The sequence below is a fragment of the Strix uralensis genome, chromosome 4 (assembly GCF_047716275.1).
Source record: "Strix uralensis isolate ZFMK-TIS-50842 chromosome 4, bStrUra1, whole genome shotgun sequence".
In the NCBI taxonomy this organism is placed as follows: Eukaryota; Metazoa; Chordata; class Aves; order Strigiformes; family Strigidae; genus Strix; species Strix uralensis.
The window spans coordinates 127,394,713-127,410,003 of NC_133975.1; the positions used below are offsets into that span (position 1 = coordinate 127,394,713).

At 47.0% G+C, this 15,291-nt stretch overlaps 1 protein-coding gene across 4 annotated transcripts; it reads right to left on the reverse strand.

Annotated features, from left to right (window-relative positions):
* Positions 1 to 1,536: 1,536 nt before the first annotated feature.
* Positions 1,537 to 11,047, reverse strand: DACT1 (dishevelled binding antagonist of beta catenin 1). 4 transcript variants are annotated; one of them, XM_074869077.1, is made up of 4 exons: positions 10,622 to 11,047; positions 8,347 to 8,479; positions 6,740 to 6,802; positions 1,537 to 4,162 (listed from the first exon to the last, which is right to left on the reverse strand). In XM_074869077.1, the coding sequence occupies exons 1-4, from the start codon at positions 10,970 to 10,972 to the stop codon at positions 2,418 to 2,420; spliced, it is 2,292 nt and encodes a 763-aa protein (XP_074725178.1). In that variant the 5' UTR covers positions 10,973 to 11,047; the 3' UTR covers positions 1,537 to 2,417. The 4 variants fall into 4 exon arrangements, with proteins under 4 accessions (XP_074725178.1, XP_074725175.1, XP_074725177.1 ...); XM_074869074.1 differs by having other exon boundaries at positions 1,537 to 4,276; XM_074869076.1 differs by having other exon boundaries at positions 6,647 to 6,802.
* Positions 11,048 to 15,291: the final 4,244 nt, after the last annotated feature.

Genomic DNA, 15,291 nt, shown 5'->3' on the forward strand with positions numbered 1-15,291 from the left:
CTAGCTTTGACAAGCTTCTTGACATTCCCTTTGTTTGATGTAACACCCATCAGTTATTAACAGGAATGCATTAAGCTGCTGCTTAGCCTTAGTAATGCCATGTTTAATAACAAACACTGCTTATCTCCCCTCTCTGCAGTGGCAGCCATTGTCCAGTAGTTTCTGGACGAATTATTCTCTATCAATATATAAAATTTTTATACATATATATGTATCCCTACACAAGCTGCCCTTCTATGTGTAAAGCAATGGGAGAGTTATGACCAGATGAGATGAGTTTAAAACTCTTCCTGTATCACAGAAGATGGAAGTGCAAGGACTTTCTGGGCCGCTGAATCCAGAACCTTGTGACCTCACTGCAAGACCATTTACAGAAACTGACATTCCTCTATTAAAAAAGTAAAAAAATAGTATGAGAGAGACATTTTATAGGTAGGGATTTACTACACTGCAGATTAAAAAATAAAATCTGCCACTTAGAACAAGTGTTACCACTGTCAGAGAACTCTCAGAGACATTTAATTCTGGGTGGATCCCTCCTTCCTATATTTGCAATGCAACGAAACCTGAGAAAAAAAACTGCCCTGCCTTCCATGTGGGTGACAGCAGGAAGGACACAGAGGAACCACAAAGGAAGGTGTCTGCTCAGTAGATCTTGCTATGGAATGGACAGGCTGCACACATATTCCTCAAATTCATACCAGTCACAGCATCCACGCCAGTTGTATGTCCACAGCTTCATGGATGCCAGAGCAGAAGATGAACCTGCAGAAGCCAGCTCAAGCTCTGGGCCTGCTCCATCAGACATGCCTGCCATAAACCTCCAGCCTTCCCACCAGGCAGCTTCAAAGCTGTCGCTGAAAAGGGAAGTAGTGCTGTCTACAGTTAGCTCCTTTCTCCTTTTCTGGCAGACTCACCTCCAGTCCTATGGGAAGAAAAACTGAGACAGAGACCAGTGGGTGACACAATTGTCACTTCTTTCCATAACCTTGTCAGGGTTGTGATACAGTCAGCTACCATACCTAAAGAGGGTAACAGAGACAGCAAATCTATGCTCTCCTCCACCCAGCCCAGCTCCCAGAGCACACAGCTCTTTGGGATTCATTTACTGGACGTTTCAGAGGGACACCTGTTGCGTTACACAGATCTATTTGGTTACAGAAACCTACCATCTGCCCCTGTGTTGTACCAACCAAAGTCTGCAAGCACCCTGACAGCAAAGAGGATTATTATTACATTTCCATCTGCTCCGCAACATGAGCTGCCCACAAGCAACAATCTGAAGATGTCCCTGAGCTCCTAAATCCCACCTCGCCCTTAAAAAAATGTAAGTTACAGGAAGAATGGGAGGAGCCATGATAATCCATTTCCCTCAAAGCACAAGTCACATCCACAGCAACATTTTAAACTTGCTCCACTTCCTGCATGGCTAAATGCAGGGAACGTTAACAGGTCACATCAGATTCATCTAAGTGGTGACAACGCCAATATAAAACCATTGACTGGGTCTGCACCAATGTAACAAACTTTAAAAAAGTATTAAAACAGACTGTTTATTACAGCATATGATGTGTTATATTAATTTACACAATGATATATATATATAAAAACAGCCATTGATGATGTACAGTAAATTGGACATCAACAGGAATATTAAAACTACTGATACTCATGCACGTGACATGCATATGGGTTTTTTTTTTTTTTTCAAAAGCAGTTGTACACAATATACTGAAGTTACTAAGCCTTAGTCAGCTATTCCAACAGTTTACTCTGAACACCACTGCCGTCTGCAGTGGAACTCCTGGGAGATTGAAGCAGAGTGCACTCCAGAGAAGGCAACTTAACCTTGGAGACAGATTGAATAGGAGCCCTTTCCTGGTGGGAGAAAGCTGGGGAAGGACACGGGTGAGTTTCAGGAAGAGAATCGGCAAGAAAAGAAAAAAACAGGCCAGGCTACCAGGAGGAAGAAGTTCAAGATGTGGCAACAGGAGCAGCAAAAAGGGACAAACAAAAATATGAAGACCACCCACACTCCCTCCCCCTTATCGCCTAAAAACTTATGACCTTAAGCTGTCGATATCCTGTATAAGACCCAGAACTGGAAAACTTAGGCAAGGAAGATCCATTCCCAGAAACATTAGCCTTTTTTCAAAGCCTTCTGACACCATGCACTGGAGGCTGTTCACCACTGAAATGGCAGTGTTATGTTTTTTTTTTTTTTTAAAACAAGTATAATGGTCTTTTATTTCCACGTAAAAGGCACTAGTATCCACCCAAGTTCTGAAGACAAGTGACATAATTTACCATAAGTTTTAAATATTTGTATAAAAAAAAAAAAAAATCTGTGGAAATATGTACACAAAAGCACCTTGCTTCTGAAAGCAGAAGCAGATACATTCCACCAAGTCACCTCACTAGACCGTTGTCATGAGCTTCAGGGAGCCCGACCGAAAGCGGAGGATTTTCTTCTTGAGGTTGTGGGAGGCTTTGATTTTGACAAAGGCCTTTGCCGCATTTTCATGCAGCTCTGGCGCCGTGACCGTTTGAATGGGGAGTGTCTGGACAAACTGAGACCAAATAAGGCCCCCACTCTCATCAGAGTCGCTGGTGGTTGTGCTCTCCCCTACGAACTCCACCTCGCTCAGGCTCGACTCGCTGTCTCCAAAGCAGTTCGTTGTGTAGTTGCTCTGCTCGTCCTCACTCGTGTCTACCACGGTGGAGTGGAACAAGGACTCGCACTCCGCCGAGTACTCCGAGTCGCTGGCCACGTAGGCGTACGGACTGACGTAGGGCAGAGGAACTTGCGAGTAGACCCCTACACCTTCTCGCCGGTTCCTCCTCGCCCTCCGTAAGGCCTCCTCATAGGAAATCTCCGCTGACGACTTCCACCGGCGGTAGTCAGCCCGCTTGTGTTTAGGCTTGGCCACCACAACCTCTCGGCCATGCCCGTGGGATCGAATGGCGGATTTGTGCAGGCCAGCCTGCCGATTCTGGAGGCCCGACTCCGGCTGCAAGCCGCTGCCTCTCTTCCCCCGCGAGGAGGGTTTTTTCAGTTTCTTATTTGTATCCAACTCATCAGGAAAGCGGCACTTCTTGCCAACTGTCTTGGTTTTCTCCCGCAAGGTCTGTGAACCGTTTTCCAGCCCATTGGTAAGGTGGGGCCTGTGTTTCAGCACGGAGCTTTTCAAAATCTTGACATTTCGGGTGCCTTTGTGAAGCTTCACACTTTGCTGTTGGGCTGGTATGTACTGGGCGTTCACCAGCAACCCATCATCCAGGCTCTGGGAAGAAGAGCCCTCGCTTTTGAAATCCAGCGCGGGCCTCTCCTCGACAGCAGGTGATGAGGAGCGAGCTGCCTGCAAGTTGCTCTTTAGCAGGATTTTTTTGGGAGGTTGGCTGACCCTGTTCTCCGGCTGCAGCACCACAGGCTTCCCCGGACTCTCTTTGGGAGATGCAGCAAAGTGCTGGCCGTTCTCCTTGGGGACATCCCCCGCCGCAGCCATTGCGTTGCGGTTGAGCTCCAGAGGTGCCGGTTTGGTGCCCCGTGGCAGGTGCTTGCTCTGAAGTTCACTTGTTACACCGGGTGGGAAAGCCGGTGGCAAAGGTGCCTTCCTACTCTCCAGCTGCTCGCCCGCTGGCTCCCTCGGCCTCTGCTTTAACGGGGAGGGTGCCACGTGGTCCAGAGCGGTGGTCCCACCAGAAGGCAAGCACGCTTGCTTGGAGCTCTTCAGGTTCACGACGTTACTGTGAGCCACCACACCTGCAGGCTGCCTGACGCACATGCTTCCATGCCTCAAGATCCCTTTGGTGGGATCGGCGTTGAGACTCGTCCTCGGTTTGTTAGTCCTTACCGCATGAGTCTTTTTCTGAACCAGGCTTAAGATGTACCCATCTATCCTCTTGCTGGTAGAAGGGCATGGAGCCGGCCAGGAGCTTTGCGGGAGAAAGGTGTTGGTGGATTTTCCCGAGTCTGTTTCGGATCCGGCGCAAACGTCGCTAATATCGCAACCAAGCCTCTCCTCTTCTCGCTGGGGGTTTTCAGTCACGGGGAGAAGAAACATGGGACTCTGCACAGCTACCGCATGGAGTGGGCTGGGGTACCGGTAGACGTCGTTCCCGTTTTTAGACACCAGATCGCACTGGTACTTTGGATGTACATCTGCAACGACATCGAGGGAATTTGAGTGCGGTGTGGACAAAGAGCGACAGACAGAGCCTGCAGTCTGGTCCTCATGCTGGCCTTCCTTATTATAGTCCATCCAGCCTATGAGATCTGAAAGGCATTTTAGAAGAGTTTAGAGAGCCTGCCAGGGACAGTTCTGCTACGTTTTTCACGTGCCGCCAAGGACACCGGTCCCATCTACACATCTGATGCAACGTTTTAACTACAGCAGCACTGTTCAAACAGTAGAAACCTTGCAACCAGGGATGCCAGTCAAGCGATATAAAAGCAGCAGTATTCTTCTGTGGGTCTCTTTCTAACTACGTCTCTGTAGGATTTGCCCCAGTATGACTAAATGGTTAAAAAAATAAAAATCACAGCCCTAATGAGAACATTTACATTGGTTTCAAACCTGTGCCTAGGTTGCTAAGAGCTTCCTATTTTACATCCAAGCCACCCGAAAGTCTGTAAGGGTCTCGTATGTTTATATTTTAGAGTCACCTGTAAAACTCACTGCAGGCCTCAGCACGTATGAGTTTTATATTTTACTTTACTAAATCCAAGGAGAAACATAAAAAATATGGACAAGAGACCAATTAATTGTTCTAGCTTATTGACAAATTTTAACTTCCAGATTTTTTCAAGCAGATCTTGAATCAGAAAAAAATCCAGATTTTATTGTTGTTATTATTATCATCATTACTACTTTTATTATCATCATAATTATAATTCTAATAATGCTAACAATAACACGTGCTTCTTTTGAGCAACAAAGGGTTAAAGAATGGAAAACGGGCTCATCTTTCCACACAAGTACAAGGACTGCAGGTCAATCCAGCTGACATCCTAGTCTTGGCTCTGCAAAGAGAGTTCTGTAAGAGAAATCCAGTGCGTTTCAAGATGCATGAGTCAGATTTAATGGCTAAGGCACTTATTTAGGAGGTAAGCAACCTTAGGAGAAGGTCTTCAATCCAAGCACCTAAGATTATTATTTTCTTAAGCTTATGTTGCCCTTGTCTTCCTGGGTAGGGGTACGATCTAAATGATCCTTCCAGATCACTGTCAGTCCTGTTTTCTACCCTTGGGCTAGAAACTTCAGCCAGGGTACTCAAATTTGAATGCTCACTGCTTATCACTTCTCTAAGGCTTATTTCAAAAGAGGTTTCACAGACTTTGATAAAATTAACTGATAGAAATGATGTTCCTGTGCGGGCAGGAGAGGAAGAATAGGGAAGCTAGGAGCAGGAACTTCCTCCAAATCACCTCACAGTTTTCCCCCATTTCCTAAATTCTATGTCAGAGCCAGGAAACGTTGCCAAGAAGAACTTCTTTGAAACATGCCAGTTTGTGAAATTTCATCTCTAAAAGTGAGATGGTATGCTTAATGAGATTTTTAGGTTTTTGTAATGTATACAGAAAAAAACAGCAATGCAATCTGCTGGAAATCCTTGTGTACATTTTTCTGTTTATGGTGTGGTCAATGAAGATCACATACACCTTCCATCAAAGAGCATTAAATTACCTCGAGCTGCTCAAAGGATAAGTTAGAGGATTTCTCAGCATCTCAGAATGAATGTATTCTGGGCTGTATTTTCCCACTTTAGAGTTGCAAGAACTTGAATTATTTTGTCCTCGATTCACAAAAAAATCACTATAAATTAACCTTAAAGAGCAGAATGGAAATTGGAAATACTATTGTTAGAAGCATCCTCCACATAAGGCTTTTTTATGAGTATGTTTGCAACCAATAATGCTTGATCACAAATGTCCTACTGAAGTGTCCTTTCTGGACAACAGGCAGAGGAGGCTTTCCTATTTAACCATCCCACACATTAAGGCTTGCATCTTCAGCCTAGTGTCAAAGGAAATTCATCAGCTCTCTGCCAAAGCGACAAAATACTTTCTCCCTGTTCATGGTGCCTATTTGTCTATACTACATAAATGCAGGACACGCCTCAGTGTGGTCACCTGGGGGTTGAGGACCATCAGAACTGACAAAATGACCGCTACAAACAGACTGACATGCACCCTGACCTCCTAAGAACCTGTAGCTAGCTCCTTGCTCTGTCACTTTAATGAGGATGTGGTTGTTGAGGTATCTCTCATTATTGCTATTTAGTAAAAATGCTATTATTATCATCATTATTGCTATTTAGTACAGGAAACCATGAGAAATTAGCCGACTACTATGTTTATGTGCATAGGTACCACTGCCCTCTACTGGGTAGAGCAGCTGTCATATTTTCACATGTTATTTTCATGCGCTTAGAGTGACATATTCACATGTAAGGCTGGAGTAGTGAAGGGCAAACAGTTCTGCCTCATGACCCATGTACGTGATAGGCACTGGAATCTTTTCAGAGCACAGTATGTCAAATGAAAGGAAGAAGGGTTAATTCAACCCACATACTCCTGAGGCAGTATTTCCAAAGCCAAAGCCACCTCCTGGAGTACGATGTACTCGACCTGCTTTTACTATACCTGCAGATTTAGGGCGTCCATCTGAGATATTCAGTGTTGCCTCCAAAGGGCTGCAAAAGCAAGTGCTAGAATGGCAACTGGATAAACACTCACTGAAGACAGAGTTAGATGAATTGGAGAGCGATCCAGAAGCTCCATCACTCAGCTCATAAAACCCTATAAAAATAAGAGTTTGGATTTATATTAGTTATGTCTACACAAAGTTACCATTTGTGTCCCTAGAAAGGCAGTCAAGCTCATGTTTATGTTGGCTTACTCTGTTGCAATTAATTATGGGATTTCATTCAGTCACCCAAAATACAGCGCACAATTTAGTAATATCCTTATTGCTATGAAGGATTCTGTTTAAAAGTAAGGCACTTAAAAAGTAAAAAAAGCAGAACTTAGCATGTGAAATTTTGAACTTTTTTTTAACCTTTACAGGGGTTGGGCTTTTAACATTTACAGGGGTTTTCAGATTTTAGCAAGAAGGATTCAGGCTGTGTTTGACACCCCATTCATTTAATAGTGTATTATACTTCCAAGACAAACTCTCCAGCTATTACTGTGCTACAAAATTTTTACTAAGTGCTGGGCCCAACGCTGCCCATTATTTTCATCAAAGTTCTGGAGATAAATAGTGAACAACAAGAAAGAAGGAAAATGGTAAACAATGTGCAGACATGGAAAATTGTATTTCTTGGTAAACTGGGTCTACTCAAGAAAAAGATGACATACCATAATCAAGATTTAAATGTAGGAAAAAGGAATGCAGGGCATGTCTACAGAATGGGGATGCATCCTGGAAAACAATAATCCTGAAAAGGGCTTAGTCAGCGTGGAAAAGCAGCTCCATCAAGCTTAATGATATGGCAAAAAAGCTAATGAGATTGTTGGATGTACAAAGAGACTAATGAATAGCAGTAGGGAAATGACTTCAGCAGTCTATAGAGCACTGGTAAGAAAGACTTTGGAACAGTATGCCTAGTCCTTGACTCCAACATGCGTAAAACAAAGCTAAAAAATTGGAAAGAGGCCATAACGCTATTTAAGAGCTTGGAAAAATGCCTTAAAACAAATGACTTAATGAACTTGACCTGTTTAGCTCATCAGAAAAAGTCAGGAATTATACTGTATAGCACCTCCCAGAGGAGAAAAAGCTGAGTACTAGAAAAGACCTTAGCTATGGGAGAAAAGCATATATATAAAAAAAAAAAATCAGTGGTGGAACAAGTCAAATTCAGATTAGAAATTAGCAATGGTTTTAACAACTGCAAGTTGGTGGATTCCCGGCTTTTCAGTGTCTTCAGAACTAGTCTAGATGCCTCTAAGAAATGTTCCCCATAGTTAAATACCACTTACTGACTTCAACACAGTTAGAATGGGAGGAAATTCAATATATGGGGAATCAAATTGTTTGATTCAGTGTTCCCTTCTGGCTGCAAGATCAATTTTGACATCTTCCTCCTGCCGGTGGTGCTTCCTTTCACCATTTTTCCTGCAGCCTCCTTCCTAATATGCAGGAGAATTAGAACTTTTTTGAACTAAAAATCTAATTAAGCTTGAAATGCTCCTCTGAATATGTTGTGAACTTTACTAGTAGGCATTAATTATCAGAGTGTGAATGTGCTACAGACGTTTACTGTTGTAGTACTGAAAACTACAGGCAGTTTCATTCCAGGTACCAAGGGAGGCTCCACGTTGCTGAATACTGGCCTCACCTGAACTTGGACGACTGTCTGTCTCAAGGTGTTCATCTGCTGTTTTTTCCACATCCAGGCGGAGATCACTTATTTGCTTATCTAGCTCTTGCAACTGATTTAGTAGACCAGCATCCCTCCTCCTCAAGCAGTTCTGGAAAACAAGACAAACAACATCAGCTCCTTCAGCGAGGCAGACGTGAAGGGGCTCCAAAGACAATCAGTCTTCTCCATCTGAGCATCACGGAAATACCTCGCTGATATTCTTTTATTAAAAAATACAAAACAGAACAAAGCCCTGAAATTCTAGACAGATGCTCTGGATAAATACTGAAGCATTATGCAGTCACTTCGTTCCAGCCTCGTCCAGTCAGTTTTACACAAGGAGCACGCTCCACAATTCAGGAAGACCAACACATTACGCTGGCAAAGCGCTCCTTTGCAGGGCAACAGCTGTAACAACAAACCTGTATCGTACGATATGGTCAAGCCAGACCCGCGTGCATGAAACGGGCTATTTGGGTGAAGGGACAGCTTTGCCAGTGTAATGGGGGACGCTCACCACCACAGCGGTGTTAGTCAAAGATCACATCTGTTCATACAATGGGACGAAACAGCTCTGCCAACAAGTGCCTGTAGTGTGGGAACCGCCTTTTTCTGCTGCACATTATGGGCTTCTAGTCTACCATATAGACAGCAAGATTCCCAGGGCTGGGATCACAGCCCTTTTATTAGTTTTGCAGTGCAGCAGGAAGGAAGACTAATTCTTCCTCTTCTCCCATTATAATTGTATAAAATTGCTGTGGGATGAATTTTAGGGCTATTTATGAAGGTAATTTGATGGCATAAAATAAGCAGTAAGAAATGATTTTGTAAGGCACTCATTAACCCACGGTCAATGCAATCAGTTTCCCTGTGTGTATTATAATGTTGCTTATCCATCATCTGTTCAGCTTCATACCCTTTAATTGTTCTGGCTTTGAGGAAAGCAGGGGAGGCAAGAGGAAGAAGGTTTATCTCTTTTTTTAAAGTAAGTGCATCATTTGATCGGTGCCCAGCAGTGCTCTGATACGCTCATCACAAAGAGTTTTGATGCTCATAATTGGACTAGTTCTAAACTCATTAAATCCGGGACAACCTTTCCCCTGGGGTGGGCCATTCCTCGGGCAAAGGGAAGGCGAATGTTAATAGTAGTAGCGAGGCTGTTTGAAGATGTGCTGGCATTTAACACCATGCTTGGAGAACCAAAGGGGCGATCCCAGGTCTTCTCCCACATTTCTGAGGGGAGCCGGGAGCTGGCTGGAAGCCAGGCTGGCAGAGGTGATGGGCTCAAGTGGTAACTCACTCTGCCACCTACTGCCACCAGTGTCCCCCCTCCCCCAGCGAGCACCGCGTCTGGTTCCAATCTGCAAGGTCAAGTGCACAAATTAAACTGCTACCACAAATCCCCGGGTTTTGGGGTTGGTTTTTTTTTTTTTTTTTTGAGTAATGATTCCCTGGTCCTTCACTAACGGCTCTTTGGCAGCCAGCCCCTTCTCAGCAGAAAAAAAAAATTATTTTTTACCTTTTAAAGAAGGAAGTAATCCTAAATGAACTAAACCAAAAGACTAACATGAAGAAAAGGGAAAAAAAAAAAGGGGGGGGGGGGGGGTGGTGTTTGGGGGAAAGAAGAAATCAGGCAAATAAATCACGCACTCCAACTTCTCCCTGGGTGAAAGCAAATGCTGAGCCGTGCACAAAGACCGCCAGGCACAGCTGTACGCTATTTTCATTGAAAAATGATCTGCTGCTTCATGCCGCCCTCCATCTCTTCCCACACCGGCTACAAAGCGCGTCCTTCAACAAAAGCATCCCTTCTTTTCAGGGGCCCGATCCTGCCCGTGCCGGAGCGCTCGTTACCTCGTCACCTCCTCTCGGGGTTGCGACCCGGCTCCCAACTTCCATTCAAGGCAACGGCAGCGCCTCTCTCGCCTTGAATGGAAGTCGGACCGCCGGCCTGGCTCTGGAAACCCGCGGGGAACTGCGCAACCACCGCCAAAACCACCGGCAGAATCCGGCCCCTCACCGAGATGTCACCGCTTCGCCCCAAAGCCCCGGGGGCCCGTCCCCCTGCTCCCCGCCACCTCACCGGGCGGGCGGCCGGGACGCCGTGACAAGCCCTCGGGGGACCGCGGCCGTCCCCAGCCGCTCCGTGGGGAGCCACCCGCGCCGACGGCGACCGGGGCGCATCCCCCGGCGACACACCGACACACACAGAGCCCGACGTGTCCCGTCCCCCCCGCCCCCCGCCGCTCACCAGCTGCCTCCGCAGGAGGAGGATGTTCTCCTCCAGGAACTTCTCCTCCAGGCTGCGCGGCGGCGGCCCCTCGCCCGGCGGCTCCCCGCGGCCCCCCTGCGCCCCGGGCACGGCGCCCACCGGCCGCCGCAGCAGGAGGCTCTTCACCAGCAGCTCCTGCCGCTGCCTCAGGTACTCCAGCTCGCCCAGCCCGGCTAGCGTGGCCTCCAGCCGCTCCCGGGTGCGCTGCCGCTCCGCCTCCGCTTCGCCCTTCTCCCGCCAGCGCGCATCGGGCTCCCGCGGCCCCCCCGCCTGCCCCGGCCCCGCCGCCGCCGCCGCCGCGACGGCGGCTACCGCGGGGCTCGCCTTCATCGCCGGGGAGGGGGCGGCCGCCGCCTGACAGGCCCTGCCCGCGGGGGGCCAAGCGCCGCCGAGCTCCGCGCTGCCGCCGCCGCCGCCGGTCGCGAATGGGCCGCGGGGCGCCCGGCTCCAGCCCCGGCTGCCGCCGCCCCGCGCCCGCCCACCGCCGCCCCGCACCCGCCTCCCCTCCCGCCCTCCCCGCCCGGCGGCGGCTGCACGACCGCCGCCGTCTTCCTCCTCCTCCTCCTCCTCCTCCTCCCACCTCCCTCCTCCTCCCATCCCGCTCCTCCGTCGTCCCCCCGCCGGGCCGGGCGGGGTGTGGGAAGGTGGGGTCCGCGGGCGCTGCTACCCACCGGCCCCTCCAGAATCTCCAGCGATGACCTCTGGTGCCCCGCACGGCGGAATCAGGGACCATCGGCAGCGCGTGGTGGTGCCGCGGGGCTTCTAGAGCCCGACACGTCCGAACCAGGAGCATAAATGATGCGTCTGGGGCGAAAAAAGATCCCGGGGTAAAAAAAAAAAAAAAAGATCCTGGCGTGAAGGTGTGAAGGGGTGAGGTAGGGAAAGGTGGAAAGCAGGGAGAGCATGGCAGCCCTGGCACCAGGGTCAAAGCACCAGCGAGGTGTGTCGCTTCGAAGCCCGTTTTGAGTCCACTGGCCAAAAAAGCCATAACGAAGTGAACTTAGTAACAGCGTGTTGACTAATTGCAGCGAGGGATCTGCAATTAGGTTTTCAACAGGCACGCGGTGGAAAGAGGGAGGGGAGGAAATGCAGATGCTGAAGAAATAAAAAGTATCAAAATAAACTGAGCTCCAGGCACGTTCTGAGGGGGGGGAATGGAAGAGGAAGAAGAAAGCATTGAGGGAGCCCTTCACAATATGGGGTTTGTTTGGAAAGATGTGAGCCCGCTGTACAGCAGCTCTCACGAACATTATGAGCATAATGAAATGCTCTTTCCCACTCGCCCTCTGTTCCTCAGAAGATTATGATTGTTTGTGGTACTGAGCGGTCTTGGATGAAATTCATCTCCCCACTCCCATGCTGTTTGCAGTAGACTGTATATTGCGGTGTGCTGAAACCCACTTTGTCTATTGTAGGTGTTGGTCCTTGTTCCGAGAGCCTGCAGCTGACACAGATCATTATTTCACAGTCTTCTTAAACCAGTGTAAAGTGCTTTCTAAAAAGGAGATCCATTTTCCTCCTGCAGCTTATAAGCAGCCCTCAGTCCCTCCCAAACGTTGGTCCAAATGTAGGTGAGGCCACATGCATGAGCTCAGAGGATGGTTGAAGCTAAAGCTAGCTCCATTTCTTTTTGCTTTTGATCTCTTCCCTGAGCTGGTTCACCACAGAGCCATGTCAGCACAGTGCATCTATGTTAATATTTGAGTTTGAAACAACTCTCTAGCTCATTCCGGCTTACCGTGCTGTGATTCACATCACAGGGGGATTTGAGAACAAATGAACTGAGCTGATCTGCGGTAAAACAAAAGCAAAAGAAGGGAGCACACCTAAAGCACTCCAACCAGTGATGGATGTTCATTAACGGACATTCGCTCTGCGGGACGAGAACACAACTAGCTCAAAGTAACACCCCTGAAATACATACAGCGTGGATGGCAGGTCCTCAGCACAGCCAGACTGCTGGGTAAATCCACGCCTGCTGTGCTGTCCTAGCTGCTGATGTAGACGTCAATGTATGTGCCAGCAAAAGGGGGGAAGTGAGGCAACACAGGAATAAGCAGCCAGAGAAGGCTGGGCCACTTCTTCGGGGAGCAATGTCACTCCTGCCAGGTTCAAGAGACCATGAAATTGCAGCCACAGAGAAAACTGACAAACACTGAAAGGACAAGGGATGCCCCAAGGGCAAAGGATTGACTGAAGTTGCTAAGCAAAACTGGAAGTAAAACCCAAGTCCCATACTGGACCACTGTCTCTCTATTTATGTTATGTATCTGGGCCCATAAAAGGCCCAGAAGTAAGTTCAGCTCACGCCCCACAACCTACAGGCCACCACTGCTGACCTGAAAACCTGTTCCATGGCTTTCCCGCGTGGAGCTTGGCATGCAGCACCCTCTGAGCATGTTTATGCTGAAAGCCATGTTGCAATGCAGAGTTACTTTCCCAAGCAGGTACCAGAAGCTCTCTTGATATGGAAGCAGAGAGCTCCCACATTTTCCTTCACCCCTTTTAGACAGATTTTGCATGTAGCTCTGTGCCTTGTATGCGTCTGTACACAAAGCTTCATGCAATATTTATACAAAGCTATTTCAACTATTTCTGTGCTGTTGTGCGCTGTGCAATGTAGACGCTGCTTCAAAACTAAATTACAGTGCTAAATAAAATCTGTCTTAATGTTCAGATTTATTTATTTTGCCACTTATCATTTGGTAGATTTTGGTCTGATTCCTCCCTCCCAAGTCACCTCTTCCACTCTGAAGAGTATAAAATGCTACTCATCTCCTGTACTCCCTGCTGATATTTTTGTGTTCATCCTTTGCAGTGCATCGGTTCCAGGAAGGAAAAGAAACACAAGAACTGCCAAAACAGTCAACTGACTACATCATGTGGAGAGGAGAATGCAGCTTCGACTGAACCAGACTCACTGTGCGGCTAGGATCAGCAAAGGGGAAGGGGAATCTGAAAAAGAGGAGCTCAGGTTTCACTCCATAGATGGAGGAATAATAAGGTGCCAGAGAAGCAGTGGGAATGAGGAGGCTGGACAGCATGGGAGAAGGAGACGTGTGAGCGAGCAGCCAGCAAGAAATGTCAAATTATGTGAGTAATACAAGGAAAACAAGATGTGGCTTAAGACAGTACGAGTGAGGCACAGAAGACTATTGAAAAACTAGGATGCAGCTCAGCAGAGTGTAGGTCATGGAGACAAGGGGAAGGAGAGCCCGGACAGGCAGGGTTTGAAGACCAAAGAGAATGAGCATGAAGTACAGTCCCTTTAATTTACTCAGGAAAATGCTGTTTAGAAAATAATGAAGAGTCCATAAGCAGCAAGAGAAAAACTCTGGCCATAGGTGGTGGAATATAGATGAAAGAGAGACCAGAAGCAGACAATAAGGTGAGAAGATGGAGAAAAGGATGCCTTTGCTAGGTATCGTTCTCAAGTAAAACAGGTATTTTAAGCACAGAAGGAACAAGAGACTAAGACTGGTTTCTCCCCTCTCAGTTACACTGCAGTTGATCATCCCAGTGAAAAACTAGTCAGAGATAAGAGGGAGGCCCCAGTCCCCAGATTAGCTCTGACTGGACAGCCTTTGGAGGCCTTTATCTCAGCAAACCAAACATCTCAAAACTCTTAGCAAGGGATAAGTAATAGGACTCTCACATGAAAAAAAATCTGAGTCCAAAAGTGTCTTCCATTCCTCTCCTGGTTTGTGGCAACAGCTGAAGGACTTGCTCTTACACTCCTTTGTAAATTTGCTGTTCCTTCACTGGGGTAATCAGATGGAATTCTCCAAAAACAAATAATCCCAGATTCCCCATCCTAAACTCTAACATAGAAACTGCAAGGAGGGAGGCAGTGAGTTATCCACAGGGAAGGAGAAGAGACGATGACTGAGGAGCTCTGTTGCTAGGATGTTATGAGAGGTGTAATTCTGGCTGGTACAGAGGCAGTTATGAAATGGCTCATCTTTGATGATTACCCTGGCTCATCTCTTATGATTATGCTATTAGGTGGTAGAAATGCTGTGTTCATATATAGGGAATAAAGAGATGGTCTCTGCCCTACGGAGCTTACAAGTCAAGAAATGCAGGTGACTGCCACTGGGAATATAAAAGGAGCCCTGAGAAAGTAGTGGCTGGTGTGATGGGTGGTAAATCCAAAACACTTTGCAAGGGGCAAGAGTTTCTGACCCCCATCTCACCAGTAGTTTCCTTCCCACTGGGAGTGAACCCCTACATCCCAATGCATGCATTTGTCTTTCCCTCTTCCACCTGATCATTGCTGATCATTAAATTCAGTTTCGATTAAATGAGGCCAATTAACACTTGTTACTTTTCCTAGGTTCATTTCTGACCAGTCACACTAAAATGAGTGCAGGAAATTGCAGAAATTAAGAGGAACATTGCAATTCCCTGTTTGTAAAATGAAAGCAATTGCTTTCCTTGCTTATTGTAACACAGCCTGTTGGAGGCAGGGTGATACGTTATCTGGAAACATCCACTTGGGGACTATATTTAAGACCCACAGCTGTCACTACGCCTCTGATACTTTATTTTAATCTATTTTAATGTTAATTTTCTAAGCATTTCTTAATTGTATTGGATAATATAACAGGGTATAAATCTTATCAGCAAATCAGACTGACATCAGTTTG

Excerpts from the sequence above, each read along its gene's own strand:
- DACT1 (XM_074869073.1), bottom strand. The coding sequence starts at position 10,972 with ATGAAGGCGAGCCCCGCGGTAGCCGCCGTCGCGGCGGCGGCGGCGGCG. Across the intron at positions 6,803-8,346 it reads AGACAGTCGTCCAAGTTCAG|GGTTTTATGAGCTGAGTGAT; the intron begins GTGAGGCCAGTA and ends TTATTTTTATAG. Across the intron at positions 4,277-6,646 it reads TGGACGCCCTAAATCTGCAG|ATCTCATAGGCTGGATGGAC; the intron begins GTATAGTAAAAG and ends AATGCCTTTCAG.